General features: G+C 28.1%; 5 protein-coding genes and 1 long non-coding RNA gene across 6 annotated transcripts; 4 read left to right on the forward strand and 2 right to left on the reverse strand.

The window, feature by feature from the left end:
• The first annotated feature begins 1,695 nt into the window (after positions 1 to 1,695).
• LOC109605907 (glutathione S-transferase 1) lies at positions 1,696 to 5,024 on the forward strand. The gene is made up of 3 exons (XM_020022499.2): positions 1,696 to 2,068; positions 4,153 to 4,353; positions 4,554 to 5,024. Exons 1-3 carry the CDS (start codon positions 1,928 to 1,930, stop codon positions 4,887 to 4,889), a joined length of 678 nt encoding a protein of 225 aa, XP_019878058.1. The 5' UTR covers positions 1,696 to 1,927; the 3' UTR covers positions 4,890 to 5,024.
• A 56-nt stretch (positions 5,025 to 5,080) lies between these two features.
• Positions 5,081 to 6,608, reverse strand: LOC109605906 (anamorsin homolog). Its single transcript, XM_020022498.2, has 4 exons — positions 6,238 to 6,608; positions 5,755 to 6,129; positions 5,565 to 5,695; positions 5,081 to 5,251 (listed from the first exon to the last, which is right to left on the reverse strand). Exons 1-4 carry the CDS (start codon positions 6,551 to 6,553, stop codon positions 5,135 to 5,137), a joined length of 939 nt encoding a protein of 312 aa, XP_019878057.2. The 5' UTR covers positions 6,554 to 6,608; the 3' UTR covers positions 5,081 to 5,134.
• Positions 6,609 to 6,656: 48 nt separating this feature from the next.
• On the forward strand, positions 6,657 to 7,897 carry LOC109605903 (viral IAP-associated factor homolog). The gene is made up of 5 exons (XM_020022496.2): positions 6,657 to 6,796; positions 6,850 to 6,982; positions 7,051 to 7,276; positions 7,333 to 7,541; positions 7,664 to 7,897. Exons 1-5 carry the CDS (start codon positions 6,791 to 6,793, stop codon positions 7,777 to 7,779), a joined length of 690 nt encoding a protein of 229 aa, XP_019878055.1. The 5' UTR covers positions 6,657 to 6,790; the 3' UTR covers positions 7,780 to 7,897.
• A 3,813-nt stretch (positions 7,898 to 11,710) lies between these two features.
• LOC109605901 (cyclic GMP-AMP synthase-like receptor) lies at positions 11,711 to 15,861 on the forward strand. The gene is made up of 8 exons (XM_020022493.2): positions 11,711 to 11,923; positions 13,728 to 13,984; positions 14,142 to 14,286; positions 14,538 to 14,681; positions 14,741 to 14,875; positions 14,924 to 15,055; positions 15,122 to 15,305; positions 15,588 to 15,861. Exons 1-8 carry the CDS (start codon positions 11,819 to 11,821, stop codon positions 15,674 to 15,676), a joined length of 1,191 nt encoding a protein of 396 aa, XP_019878052.1. The 5' UTR covers positions 11,711 to 11,818; the 3' UTR covers positions 15,677 to 15,861.
• A 174-nt stretch (positions 15,862 to 16,035) lies between these two features.
• On the reverse strand, positions 16,036 to 16,601 carry LOC126264606 (uncharacterized). Its single transcript, XR_007547294.1, has 3 exons — positions 16,502 to 16,601; positions 16,281 to 16,449; positions 16,036 to 16,146 (listed from the first exon to the last, which is right to left on the reverse strand). It is a non-coding gene; the product is annotated as an uncharacterized LOC126264606 (long non-coding RNA).
• A 458-nt stretch (positions 16,602 to 17,059) lies between these two features.
• LOC109608046 (eukaryotic translation initiation factor eIF1) lies at positions 17,060 to 18,595 on the forward strand. Its single transcript, XM_020024487.2, has 3 exons — positions 17,060 to 17,348; positions 17,768 to 17,925; positions 17,990 to 18,595. The coding sequence occupies exons 1-3, from the start codon at positions 17,321 to 17,323 to the stop codon at positions 18,134 to 18,136; spliced, it is 333 nt and encodes a 110-aa protein (XP_019880046.1). The 5' UTR covers positions 17,060 to 17,320; the 3' UTR covers positions 18,137 to 18,595.
• Positions 18,596 to 19,522: the final 927 nt, after the last annotated feature.

Genomic DNA, 19,522 nt, shown 5'->3' on the forward strand with positions numbered 1-19,522 from the left:
GACTTTTGTCATTTAGGTGGTTGAATTCTAAAAAAGATAAAATTTGCTTATACAGTTTAAAATCCTCATAAACACATTGCGATTTTTATATTTATTTCCCACATAAATAAATAAATAAATAAAATTTATCAATAATTTGGAAATAAGTTGAAAACGAATAAAAATACATTTTTAATTAAATACAATACGTTTATCTATCTAGTAAAATAAATTAAGCATGTATTTACCAAAAAATAATGGTAATAATAAAAATGAAATGTTTTAGAAATACAGCACCCAAATATTCTATAAAATAAAATAACTTAAAAAATGACTAGCAATAAATTAAAAATGAACTTACCAAAGGAATAAAAATATAATGATTTAAAAATGAAAATAATCTGTAAAGTAAAATATATTAAATAAACATTACAATAAATTAAGAATGTAATTACCACAAGAATAAGAATAATACAATGTTTTTAGATTATACCACGGGAATATAACCTGTAATGTAAAATATTTTAGTTAATGAGAAGTAATCATCAAATTAGAAGAAATAATATACTTACTAAAAAATACACTATTTTAACAATAATTCAGTCACAAAGAACACAAAACTTTTACAAAGAACAATTCGAATATTTTCACCGTTGCAAGGCGGCAACACTGCACTGTACACTGTTCAAGAAGCGCAAAACCAGCACTACGCATGCGCAAATTCTGCAAGATTACTGTAACTATTGTACATTAGGAAAAGCGTTTGACCCGTCTGAATTTAGAGAGAGACATCATGCAAGACAGAGACAGTAGAAATCTGTCAAACACAATTACTAGAAATGTGAAAAATCCCAGGAAATAAAAATACAATTTTCTGATTAAAAAATATGTTTCTGATGACTCCATATTATCCATTGATATTTTTATAAAATTTGATTTTACTCATTCATGGATATTAATTTTAGAATAATTAAATTTAAGATTTACTGATAGCGACAATTTCAGTTGAATCCGAACATGTAAAAGTGCTTTATTTGCATTATCAATTTAACAAGAACATGCCCAAACACAGTTTATAAATGTATGATATCACCTCCCATCCATTTGGTTTAGGGTTACGGAAGGGATAGTAGCAACAGTTGGAATACACACAGGGACAGATATTGATTTCTGGACAGCATTGCTCAAACCAATCTATCTTCCGCTGTGGAGAACTCATCCAGTTTCTTTAAAACAACCAGATAAAAAAACTTAAAAACTTACTTGAAACAATTCCAACATTACCAGATTATGATTTTTTTGATTTTTAATGTTAATTAGTTTTTCTTTATGTTAAATTAGAAAACTCAAATAAAATATTTATTACAAATATATGAATTTTTATTTATTTTTCTTTGATAAATACTGCAGTAAAGTCAGCTTTAATTTATTTATTTTCCACAAAACATTTGTACAGTAGAATTTTAAAATAAAATTTTCTGTACAAGTTACTTTTTATCCTAAATAAATTTGTTTCTATGTCGATTCCTGCATCCTGCTGTAAAGTCAGCTTTAATTTGTTTATACAGTATGTACAATATACTTGTACAGTAGAATTTTTGTCCTAAATAAATTTGTTGTTGCCTCGAATCCTGCTGATAAAGTTATCCCGTTCCTCAGCAACGGCGCCCAGACAAGTGGCGAGTCCTCAACTTCGCTCAGCACATGCAGTAGCCAGAGCGTCAAGGCATGTAGTGTTCGCTGAGCACATCTTTGAAAAATAGAGGCCATTTACTTTTAGTATGTTTTATAACAGTTTGGAGAATAGACGCAGTTTATTTGAAGGTTGATAGCATGCATGACTGGACTCAACTGTGACAACGCGAAGTGAATTACGAATCAAACCGGCGCATTCGTTTTTATTCTATTCTATTGTACTCAACACCGGTTTGCTGATCAGATTTCGATAATGCCTTTGGTGTTGTACTACAATGACATGAGTCCACCGGTGAGAGCTGTCCTGTTGGTGGCCAAAGCACTGAATATACAGTTGGAACTAAAAGAACTGAATTTATTACATAAGGAGCATCTAACTGAGGACTTTTTGAAGGTAAGCCCGTTGGATTTATCCTGGGTCGTTAACCCTAGCTTGTTCATCCTTACTCCTTTTCATTATTATTTTCCAATGTTTTTTTATTTGTTCCTACACTTAGCTAGTACAATGTATAAAAAGTTTTACCAAAAATTTAATTAAATTATTAAATATGTATTGTAGTGTATTTTAAAAGCTCTAATAATAATATAAAACAGGATACTCATTTTTCACATGAACTAATAATAATTTTGTTAAAGAAAAAGTGTTGTTGACCATTTGCCAACGGAAATTATGATCACCATGTCAAGTTGATTTGCTTGTGGAATGGGAAATATTCAGTTAACATTTGAAACAGGTGACAAAATTGAAATATTTTTATTTCATTCTATTTCTTTTTAGTTTCTGGTTAGTAAATAATAAAATTAATAATTTTCAGCTGAACATAAAATGTAATACTCCAATTTTAAGAGCATAATATTACTGAAATGCCAAATTCAAACAATTTAACACTATTTGATTACAAAGTGCCCATAAACAAATTAATTGGCTCCACAGTAAACTATTTTTAGCACTATTCTTGTGGACCAAGGACGAAACAATGTTCATTATACCCTTATATCAGTAACATATACTTGTAATGCGACCACACAAAAAAATTAAGTAACTTTCGTCTACAGATTTAACATAAATTACTCATTAGTCATTACTAATTACCAAATCAAAATACTCGCAAAAGAAAAATGTGTAGTATTTTCATATTCTAAAAATAGTTTTTAGTTTTTTTATGCACTAAAATTCCTTATCGACACGACTCTTAATATAGGAATGTGGTGAATCATCTAATAAGTAATCCATGTATTAAATGTGCACATTTCCTTCTACAGCTGAATACAAATATTAAAGTGAATAAATAAATAAATGCAGTAATAACAACTAAAGTGTTAAACAACAACTTCTGTATTGCCAGTGACCTTTTAATTGTAATACTTATTAAGATAAAAAATTACTCCAATAAAATGTGTGATTTATTTATTACATATGAAATATATAAAAGTTATAAAAAGTTATATTTTTTGTCTTACACGGCTCAATGACATTATGATTATCATGTGTTATTTAAAATTAGATGTATCTATGTAAGTAGTGATCTATTTTAATTACGATTTAATAATTTTTATATCATAAAATAATACATTTTAAATAATTGAATTTATAATTTTCAATTATTAATTATTTTCAATTTTCAATTATTTATTTTGAAGTTTCAATTATTTTGAATTTTCAATTATTTTCAATTTTTAATTAATTTTTAATTTTAAAATTTTAATCAATTTTTAATAATTTTAAAATAAAAATCAATCACAAAACAGTCATGAAATAAATAAAAGCTATATTTTTATGTTTTACATGGCTAGATAAAATTATAATTATCATGTGTTTTTTAAAATTAGATGTATCTTTAGGGGTGACCTATTTTAATTACAATTTAGTAATTTTTATATCATAAAATGATAAATTTTAATTAACAATTTTGTTTATACAGTAGAAAAATAGAAGATAAGATTAGAACTCTTTAAAAAAATAATGTGAACTCCATTTTTTCATAGTAGGTAAGGCTATACTCGAGGAATTTAATTAATTTTATTTTCCCCCATTAAGAAATTCAAGAAGACACACTTCACTGTTGTTTACCATTGAAATTACGAATTTTAAGTAATACTGTAAATATTACGTCAGAGAAATTACTTCAAAGAACGACACTATAAGAGTAAAACTCCATTCTAAAAACGTTTATATAACTTAAAATAATGATATGCGACTCGAAATTTTGGTGGATTACATAAATACATATTTTATATAATATATTTTTTTGACTATATTATGTTTTAATACCAATACGTTGTGGTTCGTTAACTGAAACCTTTACTAAATTATTGAAACGAATATACATAGATCATTTAATTAATGTCTACATTGGGTTAATATATACATTAACTGTAGTTTCTAAATACATTTACTGAAATGTACCCTACTATACATTTGTTATAAAATAATATACATTTGTTATATGACTTAATGGAAACTAATATTTATTACAGATTAATCCACAACATACAATACCTACCTTAGTTGATGATGATTTTATTTTATGGGATAGTCATGCCATTATTGGCTATATTGTAGGAAAATATGCTGAGGACGATACAATGTATCCCAAGGACCCAAAGAAACGAGCTATAGTTGACCAAAGACTACATTTTGACTCTGGTATATTATATCCAAGAGTTAGTTCCATTATGGTAAGTGTTTAGAAGATAATATTCATGCTGTAAAAGGAACACACTACACTATATTTCATAAATTTGTTCTAGGATGTATCAATACCTAAAATATCAATAATATTTTGTAAAAATGTTTATTGAAATTCACATTCTTTATTATTTTTATCATCACACTTCTAAGAATACGTCCAACAATTATAAATATTTATTTCTTTCAGAATTTAATTGTAATTGAAAATGAAAAGGAGATCCCAACCAAGAAAATAAGTGCAATTACCGAGGCATACCGATTATTGGACACCTTTCTAAAGGATCGACCATATTTATCAGGGGACTGTCTAACAATAGCCGACTTGTGCTGCGTCGCAACAGTAAGCACAGCCACCATTATAACGCCCATTTCTACCGAAAAATACCCTAATCTCTCAACATGGTATAAAACATGCAAAAATTTACCATATTATGAAGAGGCGAATGGCGTTGGACTGAATAAACTAGATGCTTTAGTAGAATTAAAGTTAGGACGACCCCGAACCAAAGATTTTTGTGAATGATTTATTTCTTGTGATATTTTATACATTTTTTCTATATATAAGTTATTTATTGTTGTACAATCAAATGCTATGAGACTCAATTTCAACATGTAACATACTTTAAATCTACATAACAATATATGCTTTAAAATGTAACTTTGTTTTGATTATATCTTATAATAAATAAAAAAGGAATTAAACAAGTAAAAGCATTTCAAGGAGGAATGATTTAATCTACACAAAAATAAGGAAATTAATAAAAATATTTACAAAATATCTGGTTGTAGTTGATTTCCTGCCAACTGGATTTTTTCACCAGGTTTAAAAGCTGGCATTCCCAAGTAAGGGCAACTGGCACAACGGAATGCGTCGCCTAAGTAACACTGAAAAAAAAAATAATAAATTCATTATTCAAACACATTTTAATATCATTAATATATCAATATTATATCATTCTTATCACAAATTCTTACAATCTTTCAATGGATGTGTAATCAGTAAATTTTCCTTAAAGTTGTTCAACTGAGTACCTTGATAAAATGCTAAATACTCACGTCATTGGTGAGTTTAGTTATCGAAATTATGAACATTTATATTTGAAAAATAAAATCATCATAACTTGAGGCAATTAAAACATAATTAATTATTGAAGTAATCAAAATCTAAGTCAGCTTAATCTTATAAATAATATCTTACACTTCCACAAGACGACTTAGGAGCATTAGTTGTGTCCACCACTTTCCCTTCTCTAGCTTCTTGTTCCAATTCCTCTGCTAGTCCACAAGAACAATCCTTACAAGCTTTACGTTTTCCAGTGGTGCCACATACTACAAATATGCTCATGTATAAAATATATAAATCAGTTAAAATGCTTTCTTATTTTCACCTTTAAGAGATGAAGGGTCTGGTTTCTTCAAATCCTCCTCATCCAACAAATTATCAGGATCAATTGTTTCTACATCTTCATCATCATTATTATCAAGTTTCCAAACAGTAGCTGCTGGTTTTTTAATATTTAACTTAGCTGAAGACCCAATTTCATATTTTGGTTTCAGCGAGGTTACATCGGACCCCTCTTTAGTTACATTTACAAATCCATTGGTTTTTAATAAAAAATCAATTTTATCCTTATCTGAGATGTTAGAACATATGAACTTTCCGTTTGGTTTTAAAATAGAAAGTAATTTTGTTAGCAATTCTTCATTGTAAAGAGTTTCTGGTAGGAGAGATAAAATAACTTGATATGAGTCATTTGTTACTCCTGCAAAATTTAAAATATTGGTAGGAATATTTATTTTAAACATAAAATATATATTATATATAAACAATTCACTTATATTAAATAAACTGGAACTGTTACAAAACTTACCACTGATTTCAGAATGACTACACAATTTCCATGAACTACCAAGTTGCAACGCTTTGTCTAATTCCGAGGAATCCGTTTTATCCGACAAAATAAGTGTCGAGTCGGACTTATTCAATGTCTCCAAAAAGTTCATGTTAATAATTTCACAGTTCTTCACTTTTAAACACTGACTTCTTGTTTTGAGCGAGATATTTTTTGAGGTTAACGGTAACAATTTTGACAGATATGTATATAGATACATGAAACATAGACAACCACCCACAGATGAAAACTTAACCCACACAATAATATGTATACTTAATAACAAATTTAACATAATTTATAGCATTATAACATAAACATTTTTTAAATTTTTAAGAAAAAACTTTCTCCAAATGCAAATTGACAACTTATAATTGGAAATCTTTTAAAATTACACTTGCCATAATTAGTCATTCTAAAATTGCGCGTGCGCATTCAAATAAAAATTGTGATCGTGTCGTGTTTATAACCTGTGTACATAATTCCATTTTTCTCCTTTTTTATTTCAATTACTGTAAGAAATTAATTCACTATGCAGGTATTTTAAACTAAAATACTACTGAATATATATTTTAATTCGGCATCATTTAGAATCCCAATGAAGACACTGAGTGGAATGATATTCTTAGAGCAAAAGGTATTATACCCCCCAAAAAGGAGGCTGAAATTACAGAAGACCAAATAGTATCACTACTTGAAGAGACCATTGATCAAAAAACAAAAGGTATCAACATAAATAATACTCAAACAAGCAATTATTAATGCAGGAAGTGTGCTTGGATAATTTTGTAGGAAAAGACTTGGATACACTCAACTTGGATGAATTAGATGAACTGGAAGATTCCGAAGACGAGGAAGTTTTACAACAATATAGGCAAAAGCGAATTGCTGAACTTCAAGCATTAGCACAAAAATCCAAATTTGGGAGTGTTGGTGAAATTTCAGCGCAAGATTATGTTAATGAAGTTAACAAAGCTGGTGAAGGTATTTATGTTGTACTTCACTTGTACAAACAAGGGTAATTAGAGTTTCCACATCGTTTTATTGATGAATAAAAATTTTCTTCCTGTTTAGAATTCCACTGTGTGCTCTTATAAATGAACATATGAGACATTTGGCTGTGAAGTTCCCAACAGTTAAATTCTTAAAATCAATATCAACTACGTGCATACCTAACTATCCGGATAAGAATTTACCCACAGTATTTGTCTATTTTGAAGGTGAAATGAAAAAGCAGTTAATTGGTCCACTGGATCTCAGAGGACCCAATTTATCTTATGAAGGTAACTAATTATTACAATACAAGGTGTATTGACTTGGTTGATTTTATTATAATATACATTATTAAGATAAGACAAATTAATTTTCTTATATGAACTGTGAATATAAGATATTTTATTTTCAGAGTTTGAATATCTTCTGGGAAAAACAGGTGCTATCAAAACAGATATCAAAGAAGACCCAAGGCCTGCAATCAAAGATAAGATGTTTGCAGATTTACGAGACACAAATGATTGGTAAACTTACCAAACAGTTACTAATTAAAATTTTATTTACAACACAATCAGTTTGTTAAGCTACTTTTTGTATAACAAATATTTATTTAATTAATATAGGTATAACAGTTAAAAAATCTTTTCATTGTGGTTTATAATTGATATTAATCATGGTGCCCCAAGGAAATCTAAACACATTGATAAACATCACACAAATAGTGAAAATATAAGTATAACTCAATTTTCAAAAGCTAATTAGTCCTATTGAATGATTAGTTCAAGTTGACGCTGAATTACGCTGGGTGTTCTGTGCTGAATTATATATATATATATATATATATATATATATATATATATATATATATATATATATATATATATTCTACATAAAGTAGTTCAAAAACAAAAGACTAGTTTATGAAGTTGGTATTACTGAATCAGTAGAAATCGGTGTTTCTTTTGAAATCCTAATATTAATGTAAAGTAGACGGTTGGTTATTCCTTTTCTTAGTTTATTACATTAAATAAAGTAAGTTTTGAGACTTGACTCATTTAAAATACATATTAAAAATTAACATACATATTTTGATTAAAAAACATAACCTCGAATTTTATAGGAAGATGCTGAGAAGACCACCAACTAGCATTGAATTAAAACTTAACGATATTTTAGAGTATGAAGAAATGTGCAGACAAATGTCAAAAGACAAGGCAGATAAATCATCCACTACATTGGATGTTCCTACCTGGCAAGCAGGCCCAAAAGATAAACAAGAAGTTTACAATCGAGTAGGATATATCCCAGAAAGACCAGCTAGGAGTCAAATGCATTCTTTCTAGAATATCTATATACCTAAAGTATTAAACTGCTAAAATAATATCTATTCATTATTTATCAAAAGTGTATATTTTTTTTATTACAATAATTAATTGTGTATTAGTAACTATGTAATTTGAATATATTTGGTGAATCTCACAATAGAGTTCTAATTGTCTAATTTCTTAACTATTATATTAATGTGTTAAGTAAGTATTCTTATGACAATAAATATTATAAATTTATAAATATTAAAATCATTCTTCTTTATATGAGGAATGATTATTTAAAACTAATGATGACTATTGTAAATAAAATTCATATTAAAATTAAATTAAATATTATTAATCTTATTGATGGATACAGTATTTTGTATGTAAACTTTAAAACTTGTGATTAATCCCTTAATAGGTAACTTCTTGCTAAAACTAACTTAGATTTGTTAGTATATGCTTAAAAACAATTGTTTTTCGAATAAACGATTCCTAGAATACGTGTACAGATATTAGACCTTATCTATCATTAATTTCAAGGTTTGTGTAGGTAGGATGTCAATAAATTTACCATGTATTAATTTTAGAACTTTCCTATAATTAAAGGAATTTACATTAATCAGATAATAACTAATCTAACTTTAAATCAACACATTATTTCAATATTTTATGCACCATAAATCGTAGAAAAAGTATCGATGTAGGTATTTCATTATGATACTGTTTCAAATACCTATAATATTAATTATTCTTAGTCCAGTATCAATAATAAAATGTAATATATACATGTCGAAGTGCATTGAAAATATTTTGGAACATATTTCAGTTAAGCATATAACGTTATGGGTATACATGGGAAAAGATGTTCTACTTTCTATTCCTCATATTCGTATTTCAGACTCCAATCAACTCAAATACATGGAACCTTCCTTAATAGATTTATACATTTTAGAAGCTGAAAATGAAACAGTCTCAAACATAAATAGCATTAAAAAATTTGGAACATATAATTTTAAAACTAAAATCATAGTATTGGTCAACAACATTGACGTGACACTTGTGCAACATTTATTAAATAATTATTTATATAACTTCATATTAATACAAACTAAAAATTGTTCCCAATTTATATACACTGCCTTTCCTTATGACGAAGAAAATTTACATAAACCAATTTATGATTTATACTTGATTAATAAGTGCAAGTATGGGAAACTTCTTAACAACAGTACTGTCTTTTTTAATAAAATACCAACGTATTGGAGGAATACAACCATTGACGTATTAGCACAACCAAAACAACCTTTCGTGATAATTAATGAGTCTTTAGTGTCTGGTCTTGAAGTTGATTATTTAAATTTAATAAAAGAATCACTGAAATTCGTGGTGAATTATAACATAAGTACGTATGAAAGTACTGGATTCTTTAATAATGGTTATTATACTGATTGTTTCGGTGCAATTTACAGACGAGAAGTTGATACAGCAATTGGATATTTTTTGGGATACAATTTTGAGTATAAAGATTTTGAACCGACAGTTCAAACATTTTTAGGAAAGGTCGCCTGGGCTGTTCCAAAATCTAATGTTCAACCCGCTTGGAGAAATATAGCAAATATTTTTTCTCCAGAGTCTTGGGTTTTGATTGGTATATTATTGATGTTTATGAGCCTAATGTTTACTATTTCAGATAAGCAGTCATCAAATTTTATTAAATTATATTTAAACAATTCACTTGAGTCCTTGAAAATATATCTAAATATGCCATCTACATTAATTAATTCCAAAAAATTAAAGTATTTGGTGATAAGTTTCTCGGTGTTGTCTTTAATCGTTTCAACAGTTATTTCAGGAAACCTTGTATCAATGTTAAGCGCAGTAACATACGAAAAACAAATACATTCTCTGGAAGACATTGTTAAGGCCAAACTTAAAATTTACGCATTTCCTAATACTATTCGATATTACGATCCCAACAATCATTTGGAAAAATATGTACTTGAAAACAGCGACAGTAACAACAACCACGGGGATTATTTGGACAAAGTGGCATACGAAAATGCAGCAACAATATCAGACACCCAATACATTTTGTATTCTCAAGCAACAAAATATCTTAAGGAAAATGGGGAGAGTTTAATTCATTTGGGACAGTCAAGTCAAACGTCATTTCTAATTTGGTATTTTCGAAAAAACTGCCCCATTGTCGAGAACATTAACAATGCGTTGATGAGAATAAAAGATCGTGGTCTTCAAAACTACTTCATAGAGAAAATTCGTCACAAGTTAAATGTACGGTACCACACAGCAATCGCAAAGAATAGACAGATAAAAGCTTTATCACTAAATCATATTTTTATTGCATTTATTATCATAATTATAGGCCATGGAATAGGCATAATCATATTTTGTTTAGAAATGTTGTGTAATCTTTTCTTGAAATTATAAGATAAGTATTTGTATATATGTAATCTTTAAAAATAGCATATTGTTATGTGATTATTTGATTTTCCCGAAATGTTATTTGGCTTATTCGGGGAATCCCCTAGATGATAATATTGCAAAATATATAAAATACTTTAGCGCATGCGTCAACTTGACTTGAAATTTTCCGTTTGTTTAGGAGATTATATACCGCATAGTTGCCAGATTTCAGTTCTAACTAAATATGTAGAGAAAAATCATATTAAAAAATTTATATGTAATTTATTTTGTTTTTCATGTGACTTTTGTCATTTAGGTGGAATTCTAAAAAAGATAAAATTTGGCTAATCCTACTTTATTAATTCATTTTTTATTTACTCTATATAACTTGGATAGTTTAATATCCAATTAATATTTCATTATTAAATAAATTTAGAAAATTTTTAATAATTAGATAAATTTATAAATAACACAACACAATTAAAATAAAAACAAATCTGTTCCAGAGAATATTGCTTCCTTAAGCAATTTAAAATGCTTAAAAACACATTACGATTTTTATGTTTATTTCTCCATATAAATAGATAAATAAAATTGATCAATAAATTGGAAATTTACTAAATTAATAATACACTATTTTAACAATAATTCAGCCACACTTTTACAAGAATACGTTCACCGTTGCAAAACGGCAACATTGTACAGTAAAATGTTTAAGAATGACACATAGATACCTCACGACGCATACACCAAATAATTCTTAAAATCATAAGTGTATTTAATCTTTGCTTAGAATTCTGCAAGGTTGGTTTATTTTTATACTAGTGAAAATGAATAAATATAACTATATGGAAAATGTTCTCCAACACATCAACGCTAATGTTATATCTCTACGGGATGATGAAATTAAGGGGAATAACATTATTCTCAAGGAGGTATGTATATTTTAGGTTACAAGTTGTATTTGCAAAATTCATATTTCATGTGAAAATAATTAAGTTAGCTTAAACTACCTCTGGATTAGTACCTTAGTAATTTTTGACGGAACAAAAAAAATTGTCTTTTGTATATGTAAGTTATTTCATTGTACATAGCGCCATCTTTTGTTTATATTTGTAAATATTTCAAATATTGTAACTAAACTCCGAAATTACCGAATGCTTCGGTGAAATCCCCGAACATTTTAGGTAATGTCGTGTTTGCGGTTGATAAGTATGGGTATATCCCCAACATACGTCACCGACAACCGGCGTGAGCTTCATACGCTGTGTTGCCATTCACCACATTTCATTTCATTATTTTCTTATTAGTCTTTGCGCTTTTGTGTCTTGTGCCTCGTTTTGTGTATTTGTATTTTTACATAGTTTTATTTGTTAATGGTATTTTTATATGTCTATTCTATTAAAATGTACTTATTATTATTTGTTTATTTTCAGCATTGTTATTTCGTTCTTAAATTTTAAACAAGTTATTTTTTGAGGTAATGGAGTCTCAAATGAAATACCAAAATTTATATAAAATTCCTAACTAGTTTTTCTTTAATCACAGCTTTTTTTAATAATACCTAAATAATTAAATACTTATCGTATATTTAATTATTTGGGTATATAAATAATAATAAAATATTTTATTATTTAGGTTAGTATACTTTTCTTTCAAATTGGAGATTATATGTAATGTTTAGCTTTACATTTATGTTTCATATAAAACTTTTGTTAATTGTTTAGACTCGCAGCTCCTAATTTTGGCTGAAAAAAATAGAAAGAAAGACATTCTTCCTATTATTTTTTTCAAAATATTGTACTCGCGCCGAAGAGTATGTTTTCAACAAGTAAAAAATTAAGATTTTCTTATAGAAAATTCAATTTTAAGTTGAAAAATATTGACTAATGAGATTTTTCATTGAAATTTTTATGAACAACTTTTTTTATATTGTGTTCCTATTTTTCTCAATAAGTTCAACAAAAATAGAATATACTCAAAAAAAAAAAAAAACTAAAAACCTAATATAACCTAACCTGACCTATATTTTTTTCAGAAAGTTCATCAAAAAAAATTGTCAATATTAATTTTAATAAAAATTACAAAATTTTCAAAAATTCAACAAAAATTGACAAATTACATTATTGACAATTTTTTTATATTCTATTTTTGATGAACTTTCTGAAAAAAATAGATCAGGTTAGGTTACATTAGGTTTCCATTTCTTTTTTTTTTTTTGAAAATATCCACCAGCAAAATTTCGTTCATCTTGAAAATAATATGGTTCATACTCAAAATGTTGAGAACATGTGAATGCGATGCAAAAGGAAACTTCGTCACCAATTTGGAACTACAGAAGATTTATTTCTCTCATATATGCATGAATTTATTTGGAGAAATAAATTCCGAAACGGGGACCATTTCAATGCCATACTTAAGTGCATTAGACAACAATATCCTCTCTTACAATAAATTTTAATTCCGTATTTATTGTTTCGTTTCATTTCTTATCTCATAAATTATAATTTCTCCAAATACGACTTATAACACAAATTGGCAACACCGCCCGCACATTAGAAGTAGAGCGGGCAGATAGCGACGTACGTTCTGCATAGGTTCATACTTATCAACCGCAAACACAACATTAGCACATTTTATATTTTATTACAAATTCGGGCTTTCCCCGAAGTATGTCGATGACCTCAAATGAGTTGAACAAAAGAACAAACTTTATTACCATATATTAATTAATTTCAGATACTTAATATTATCATAGACAAATTAAAAACCAAAAACATAATGTTTAGGAAAATGTACACTTGCATTTTCTTTGGAGGAAGTTATTATGACGGATTGAGAGTTGGACATCCAAATGAATTTGATTTGGATCTCTTGTTAACTCTACATAACTTAACAAAACCCATAATAACGAAAGCCAATGAACCAGGATATGTTTTTCTGAAACTGGGCAACATTAATAATTTTCTAAATATAGATGACTTTAAAATGTATAAGTAAGTTAAACTTGTTGCTTTTAATTAAAAAAGTGGTACCTAACCAAATTTAACCTAACCTAAGTTAACCTTATCTTACCTAAACTAACCTAACTTAACCTAACCCAACCACACATACAGGTATCAGCAGTTTGTTTAAATTTTTACCTCATTTCAGACAATTATCAAATTTGATCAATAAAAATGGTTATCTGGATGTACGTAAAGTTCTGTCGTGGTTTGAAGGAATCGTTACTTCATCCTTAAATGATATCAAAGAAGGTTCAATATACAATTTTCAAATTAAGGGAAATACGTATAAGGTGAGAGTTTATTATATTATGTAAGTAGACTAAGATATTATATATTAATTAATAATAATTTAACATATGCGAAATACTTTTTCTTTTGTTCAAAATATATTAGAAAACTAATTCATTTAATTTCGATCATAGTAGAGATATTCTGGTAGATTTATTAAAAATATGGATACGGGAAAAAAATTAAGAAACTATTTTATACTTTAAAAATGTTTTATATTAAGAAAAATGTTTATTACAATTTATACTTTTAGGGTACTATACACAAAGGTGGACCTGCATTTACATTAAAGATTAAGGGTCCTAATGGAAGTAATATGGACATTGATTTAGTTCCATGCTTTAGATTCACTGAGGAACATTGGCCCCAGGGTTTCAAAAAAAGTACCAGTCAACAAGTACGGTTTAAAATTGTTCATCAACTTAAACAATTAATTACATTAAAATACTTTTGCAGAAGAGTTTCTTCATTGTTCCGAAACCTTTGCCAGATAGCACTAAATCTCATTATTGGAGACTTTCCTTCCAAGAACAGGAAAGGGAACTTATCAATAACAAGGGCAGGCTCAAACCAGCACTTAGGCTATTAAAAGTAATTTTATATTTTACGAAATTCAACTTTTAATTTCATAATTTTTAGCAAATGAGAGATACGCTTAATCATCACAGAATTGCTAGTTACTACTTAAAAACTGTTTTTCTTTGGCAAGTTGAAGAAATTGGCGTTGACCAGAGTCATTGGAATTCATCTTTATCCTACGTTTTCGTATGTGTAAGTATAAATATAAAATAATCACTTAAAATATTTATCGATGATTCATACTCATACTTATTTTAGGCCTTAAAAAGATACAAAGAGTTCCTTGATAGTGATAACCTACCCTATTTTTGGGAAAAGAAAAATAACCTTTTGAGTGGACTTCATGAGGACACGCTTAAGAATATAAGGGGGAGCATACTTAAAGTATTAACTGATATTGAAAGCAACAACAAGGATCCAAACGCAATAGTAAAATACTTATGTAAGTTACTGATTTTGGAGCACATTTCTTCAAACTTTTGCAACATCAAACGTATACTTCAATATTCCATTAAAATGTAAACCTGAAACATAAAGTTCTCGCAGGCCATCAAAATAATTTATCGTCAGTTATAGTTAAATTTAAATAAAATAATTTATTAAATGTTTAATTCTGTCTGTGGATCTGAACTTCATTAATAAGTTTTGTTAATTTTTAGTAGCTTCACGTTTATCAAGTTCAAACATCAAACACCTTGTATGTTATATGCTTTAATTGTTTTAGTAACACCAGAAGAACAAAAAAGAATAATGAATGGAGGTAATCCTCAGCAATCAGCGAACGCAGAAAATGGATCGTGTTTAAGCATGTAGCTTGTTAATTATGAAAACTGGATTTGAGTGGATTCAGATGGATCAAACTATATATTATTAATTAATAATACTATATTTTAATATTAATTATATATACATCATTATATTTTATTATAAATATTATTTTATAACTTTTATATAATTATTTTATACAGAGTTTGTGAATAAAGTCCATAATTTTGTTATTAGGTTGCTTCATTATGCGCCTCTCAAAATATTTTAAATTTAATGGAAGATATATCTGTAAATGATGTGATGTGATCATTGGCGGTAAAAAATATATATTTCAATTATTCAATAAATATTTATTTTAATTCTAAATGAAAAATATTTTTATTTACATTTTACATTTACACCCATTTTGTCTACTCATAAAACTATGAAATTTTAAAATTTTAAAACTTACTTTTTGAGTAAAAATTACCTAAATTATAATTATGCTTGTATATAATCTTTAAAAATAGCGTAATCTGTAAAGAAAAATATATTAAAAGAGCATAGCAATTAAGAATGTAAATTAGCAGAAGAATAAGTTAGTATAATAGAATAATAAAAATACTTTAATTAATGAGCAGTAATCATCAAATTAGAAGAAACAACATACTAATAAAAATTAAAAAAATATGACAATGCACTGTACACAGTTCAAAATGCTCGAAACTAGTACTTCACGATGCGTGTGCTAGAAAACTTAACCATTTAGTTCCAATTCAATCCATTATCCAATTATATTTTGAGGTTTGAGTATTTTAAACCATAAATTGAAGTAGTCTCTAACAAATTTTAAGTAACGAATTATTTAAATTATTGAAAAGAATTGATTACCTAAAGATGCTAGCTTTTCACACCTTACATATTAATTCGAATGCTTTTTAATTTTTTTTACATATTTTTTGCTGGCTGCTCTAGATAACGTAAATAAGCATTGTTTATCTCTATTGGTTGTCTAGGTGCCATATCGGTTGTCTAGATACCATTAAGCTTCTTGTTAATAATAACAATAGACAGTCTAAAAAAGATGATACGATAAAAAAAGTAATCTTAGGTATGTCTGAAATCAGGTGGGGTGAAGTAGTATCTTATTTTAGTTCACCCCATTAAGGTTTGTTTAATAGTCATATGTATCTTAGAAACTGCCAAATTGACTAAGCCAAAATGTCATACAAAGTAATTACGTTATAATTCTTATTAAATTGAGCAATTTTTAATAACTTCAAGCTATTGTAGTATATAAATATGGTCACACCCTGTATATGTTGTTATTGAACACCCTGTATAAGTTGTTGAACATCATTCGAATAACATAGGCAACCACGTAACATAAACAATATCCAAATTCATTTGTTTTACGTTGCTACATGTTAAATTATAGTAAATTACACAATATTGTCAAATTGAAAATTTCCTCCTTTTTGTCATTTCAACAAGAAATTTAAATCGTACATTCGGTCTTCTTCTTCTTCTACAGCTAGGTTACGTTGCAATCTTGGAATTCGGGCGTCATACGACCTTCGGGTGAATCATAAAATTATTTGCAACGAACGTTGGAAGTTGTGAGAAGCGTGCACGAGTTTGTTCCGTTTGACCACTAATTCGTGCTACTTGCAGCACTTTTTGTTTATAAGTATATATTTTGATTATCGTATGTCCATCCAGAATCTTAACACATTTGGTAAGTGTGCCACATTTTCTTTAATTTGTAAAAGACATGTTTGAGACAAAATGGCGGAAATTTACAACAAATATAAAATTTCACATCCTGTCAATTTCTGGAAGTATCGGGCAGTTTTGTTTATTGTAAATGTAAGATAAAGTAATTTTGAGTCGTTATCGATTTTTGTCTTCGGTGGGCGGCCTCGACCTAAATTTTACGTTAAAGAATTAATTTTTAACACGATTTCTAGAACATTGTATATTTTAACCATACGTCAGAATTCCTTACTGTCACTTTGGAAACCTTCAAACCATCAATTAGTTATTAATTATCCAAATATAAGTGCTTACAAATTTTTTATTGTAAATAAATAGTAATTTGTTAAAAATGTAAATTAATTGCTGGTGTGAAATTGTTTTAATTAAATTTTGTTTCAGACCCCTTTGCTGATGCAAGTAAGGGTGCAGACGATGATGTTCAAGACGGACTCGTTCATATAAGAATTCAACAACGTAATGGTCGCAAGACTCTAACTACAGTGCAAGGACTATCCTCAGAATATGACCTGAAAAAAATTGTTCGAGCATGTAAAAAGGTAAGTTATAAACATTCAATCTTACATGGAATATCCATTCTGAGAACGTGTGGCTTTGTTTCAGGAATTCGCTTGCAATGGAACTGTGATAGAGCATCCAGAGTACGGAGAAGTTCTCCAGTTGCAAGGAGACCAACGCGAGAACATTTGCCAGTGGCTAACAAAAGCCGGGCTAGCCAAACCAGACCAACTCAAAGTACACGGTTTCTAATGCATCTGCGCCATAGCCATTCGCAATTACCATCACCATTTTAGTTGCAATTTCATATTAATACAAGCCACCAATCAACCAACCTCGAAATCTTAGTTAAAATAGTTCATAATGTTCAAAATAACGCCCAGTTAATATGTATCTGGGAGCTATCGATGTTTTTAGAGAGTCCCAACATACATACAATTCCTAACTCAATTTTAAATCGGAGCTGATCACTCCCGACATTTTTTTTTATCGTTTTCAATTTTTTAACCGAAAAAATTTTACATCGTGAGCCGCGTGTAACTGATTAAAATTGCTCGTTGAGTCTGTAAGCAGCAATTTTTGTAATAAGATTCTGTATAATTGTGCCTTTCCATGAATACATTAGTTTTCAGAATATGTTCTTTTAATTTTTCAAGTTGACTGTATTTAGTTTGTAATGAAATTCAATAGTTAATAAATGTCCGGTCTAAATGCTTGTTTTATTTGTAAATCAAACCAAACAACTAACAGTATGTTGAATGTAATATTTGTCACCATAAATATAAATTATGGTTACAACAATTATTACTACGACGCGAAGATGATGGGGTGATGCATCATGTTGAATTAAGAACGTTAACATTAATCACATTTATTATGTGTTTGAAATTGAAGTGTGTTAATTTTTCTGTGGTATATACTTACATACGTATAGATATTATTGACCATGGTGTAATAGACCTAAAGTCACGAGCTCAATTTATTATTATATGATAAATAGAGTTTAATACAATGCAATAAAATTGTAAATTAATTGCTAAACAAATCAAATCCTGGGTCAAAATTCACAATTCAATTAAAAGAAACCTAGAATACCACAAGACGTTTATCAAAAATAATTCAATGATAATATTCGTAAAAATTAAGAAAAAATGACATATAGACGTATAATAGATGTTTCTCAGGCAACAAAAATCCCAAATTTTCCCCATCCTTTCTTTTAAGAAATAACAATTGAATACGTCTGTCACGCAAATATTCACAGTTCACTAAGTTGGCGCATTCGCCAATTACTACTTTCGTCTTTGTCAGACACTCACGAAGATGTGTTTCTTTCTCTTTCACTCTTGCGGGGACAGATGCAAATTGGAAAAATATCAAAAATTCAAGTAATGACTCGTGACAGGAGACACGTCTTTAAAATAAATTTGTTAGTATAAATTATGGTATTTTAAATAAATGGTTATTTATATGTGATAAAAGGAAGGAAGAAAGAACGTTTTTTAGACATATTTTTACCAATTAAAAGTGAATAGAAGAATTTTTGGTACAGAATTAATTTAATTTGAGTACACAGGGATGTTACAAATTGATTTCTATAAAACAATGTAGTCCATTTGAAAGTGGGCCCTCATAAAA

Source organism: Aethina tumida, chromosome 2 (assembly GCF_024364675.1).
Source record: "Aethina tumida isolate Nest 87 chromosome 2, icAetTumi1.1, whole genome shotgun sequence".
NCBI classification, from domain to species: Eukaryota; Metazoa; Arthropoda; class Insecta; order Coleoptera; family Nitidulidae; genus Aethina; species Aethina tumida.

What these genes read in the sequence shown, in the direction of transcription:
- LOC109605907 (XM_020022499.2), top strand. Translation starts at nt 1,928, where the DNA reads ATGCCTTTGGTGTTGTACTACAATGACATGAGTCCACCGGTGAGAGCT. An exon ending in TAACTGAGGACTTTTTGAAG is followed by an intron (nt 2,069 to 4,152) that starts GTAAGCCCGTTG and finishes TATTTATTACAG; the next exon opens with ATTAATCCACAACATACAAT. An exon ending in CAAGAGTTAGTTCCATTATG is followed by an intron (nt 4,354 to 4,553) that starts GTAAGTGTTTAG and finishes TATTTCTTTCAG; the next exon opens with AATTTAATTGTAATTGAAAA.
- LOC109605906 (XM_020022498.2), bottom strand. Translation starts at nt 6,553, where the DNA reads ATGTTAAATTTGTTATTAAGTATACATATTATTGTGTGGGTTAAGTTT. An exon ending in AGACCCTTCATCTCTTAAAG is followed by an intron (nt 5,696 to 5,754) that starts GTGAAAATAAGA and finishes GCATATTTGTAG; the next exon opens with TATGTGGCACCACTGGAAAA. An exon ending in CTAAGTCGTCTTGTGGAAGT is followed by an intron (nt 5,252 to 5,564) that starts GTAAGATATTAT and finishes TTTTTTTTTCAG; the next exon opens with TGTTACTTAGGCGACGCATT.
- LOC109605903 (XM_020022496.2), top strand. An exon ending in CATTGATCAAAAAACAAAAG is followed by an intron (nt 6,983 to 7,050) that starts GTATCAACATAA and finishes ATAATTTTGTAG; the next exon opens with GAAAAGACTTGGATACACTC. An exon ending in ACCCAATTTATCTTATGAAG is followed by an intron (nt 7,542 to 7,663) that starts GTAACTAATTAT and finishes TTTTATTTTCAG; the next exon opens with AGTTTGAATATCTTCTGGGA.
- LOC109605901 (XM_020022493.2), top strand. Translation starts at nt 11,819, where the DNA reads ATGAATAAATATAACTATATGGAAAATGTTCTCCAACACATCAACGCT. An exon ending in GATGACTTTAAAATGTATAA is followed by an intron (nt 13,985 to 14,141) that starts GTAAGTTAAACT and finishes ACCTCATTTCAG; the next exon opens with ACAATTATCAAATTTGATCA. An exon ending in TATCCTACGTTTTCGTATGT is followed by an intron (nt 15,056 to 15,121) that starts GTAAGTATAAAT and finishes TACTTATTTTAG; the next exon opens with GCCTTAAAAAGATACAAAGA.
- LOC109608046 (XM_020024487.2), top strand. Translation starts at nt 17,321, where the DNA reads ATGTCCATCCAGAATCTTAACACATTTG. An exon ending in CCAGAATCTTAACACATTTG is followed by an intron (nt 17,349 to 17,767) that starts GTAAGTGTGCCA and finishes ATTTTGTTTCAG; the next exon opens with ACCCCTTTGCTGATGCAAGT. An exon ending in TTGTTCGAGCATGTAAAAAG is followed by an intron (nt 17,926 to 17,989) that starts GTAAGTTATAAA and finishes GCTTTGTTTCAG; the next exon opens with GAATTCGCTTGCAATGGAAC.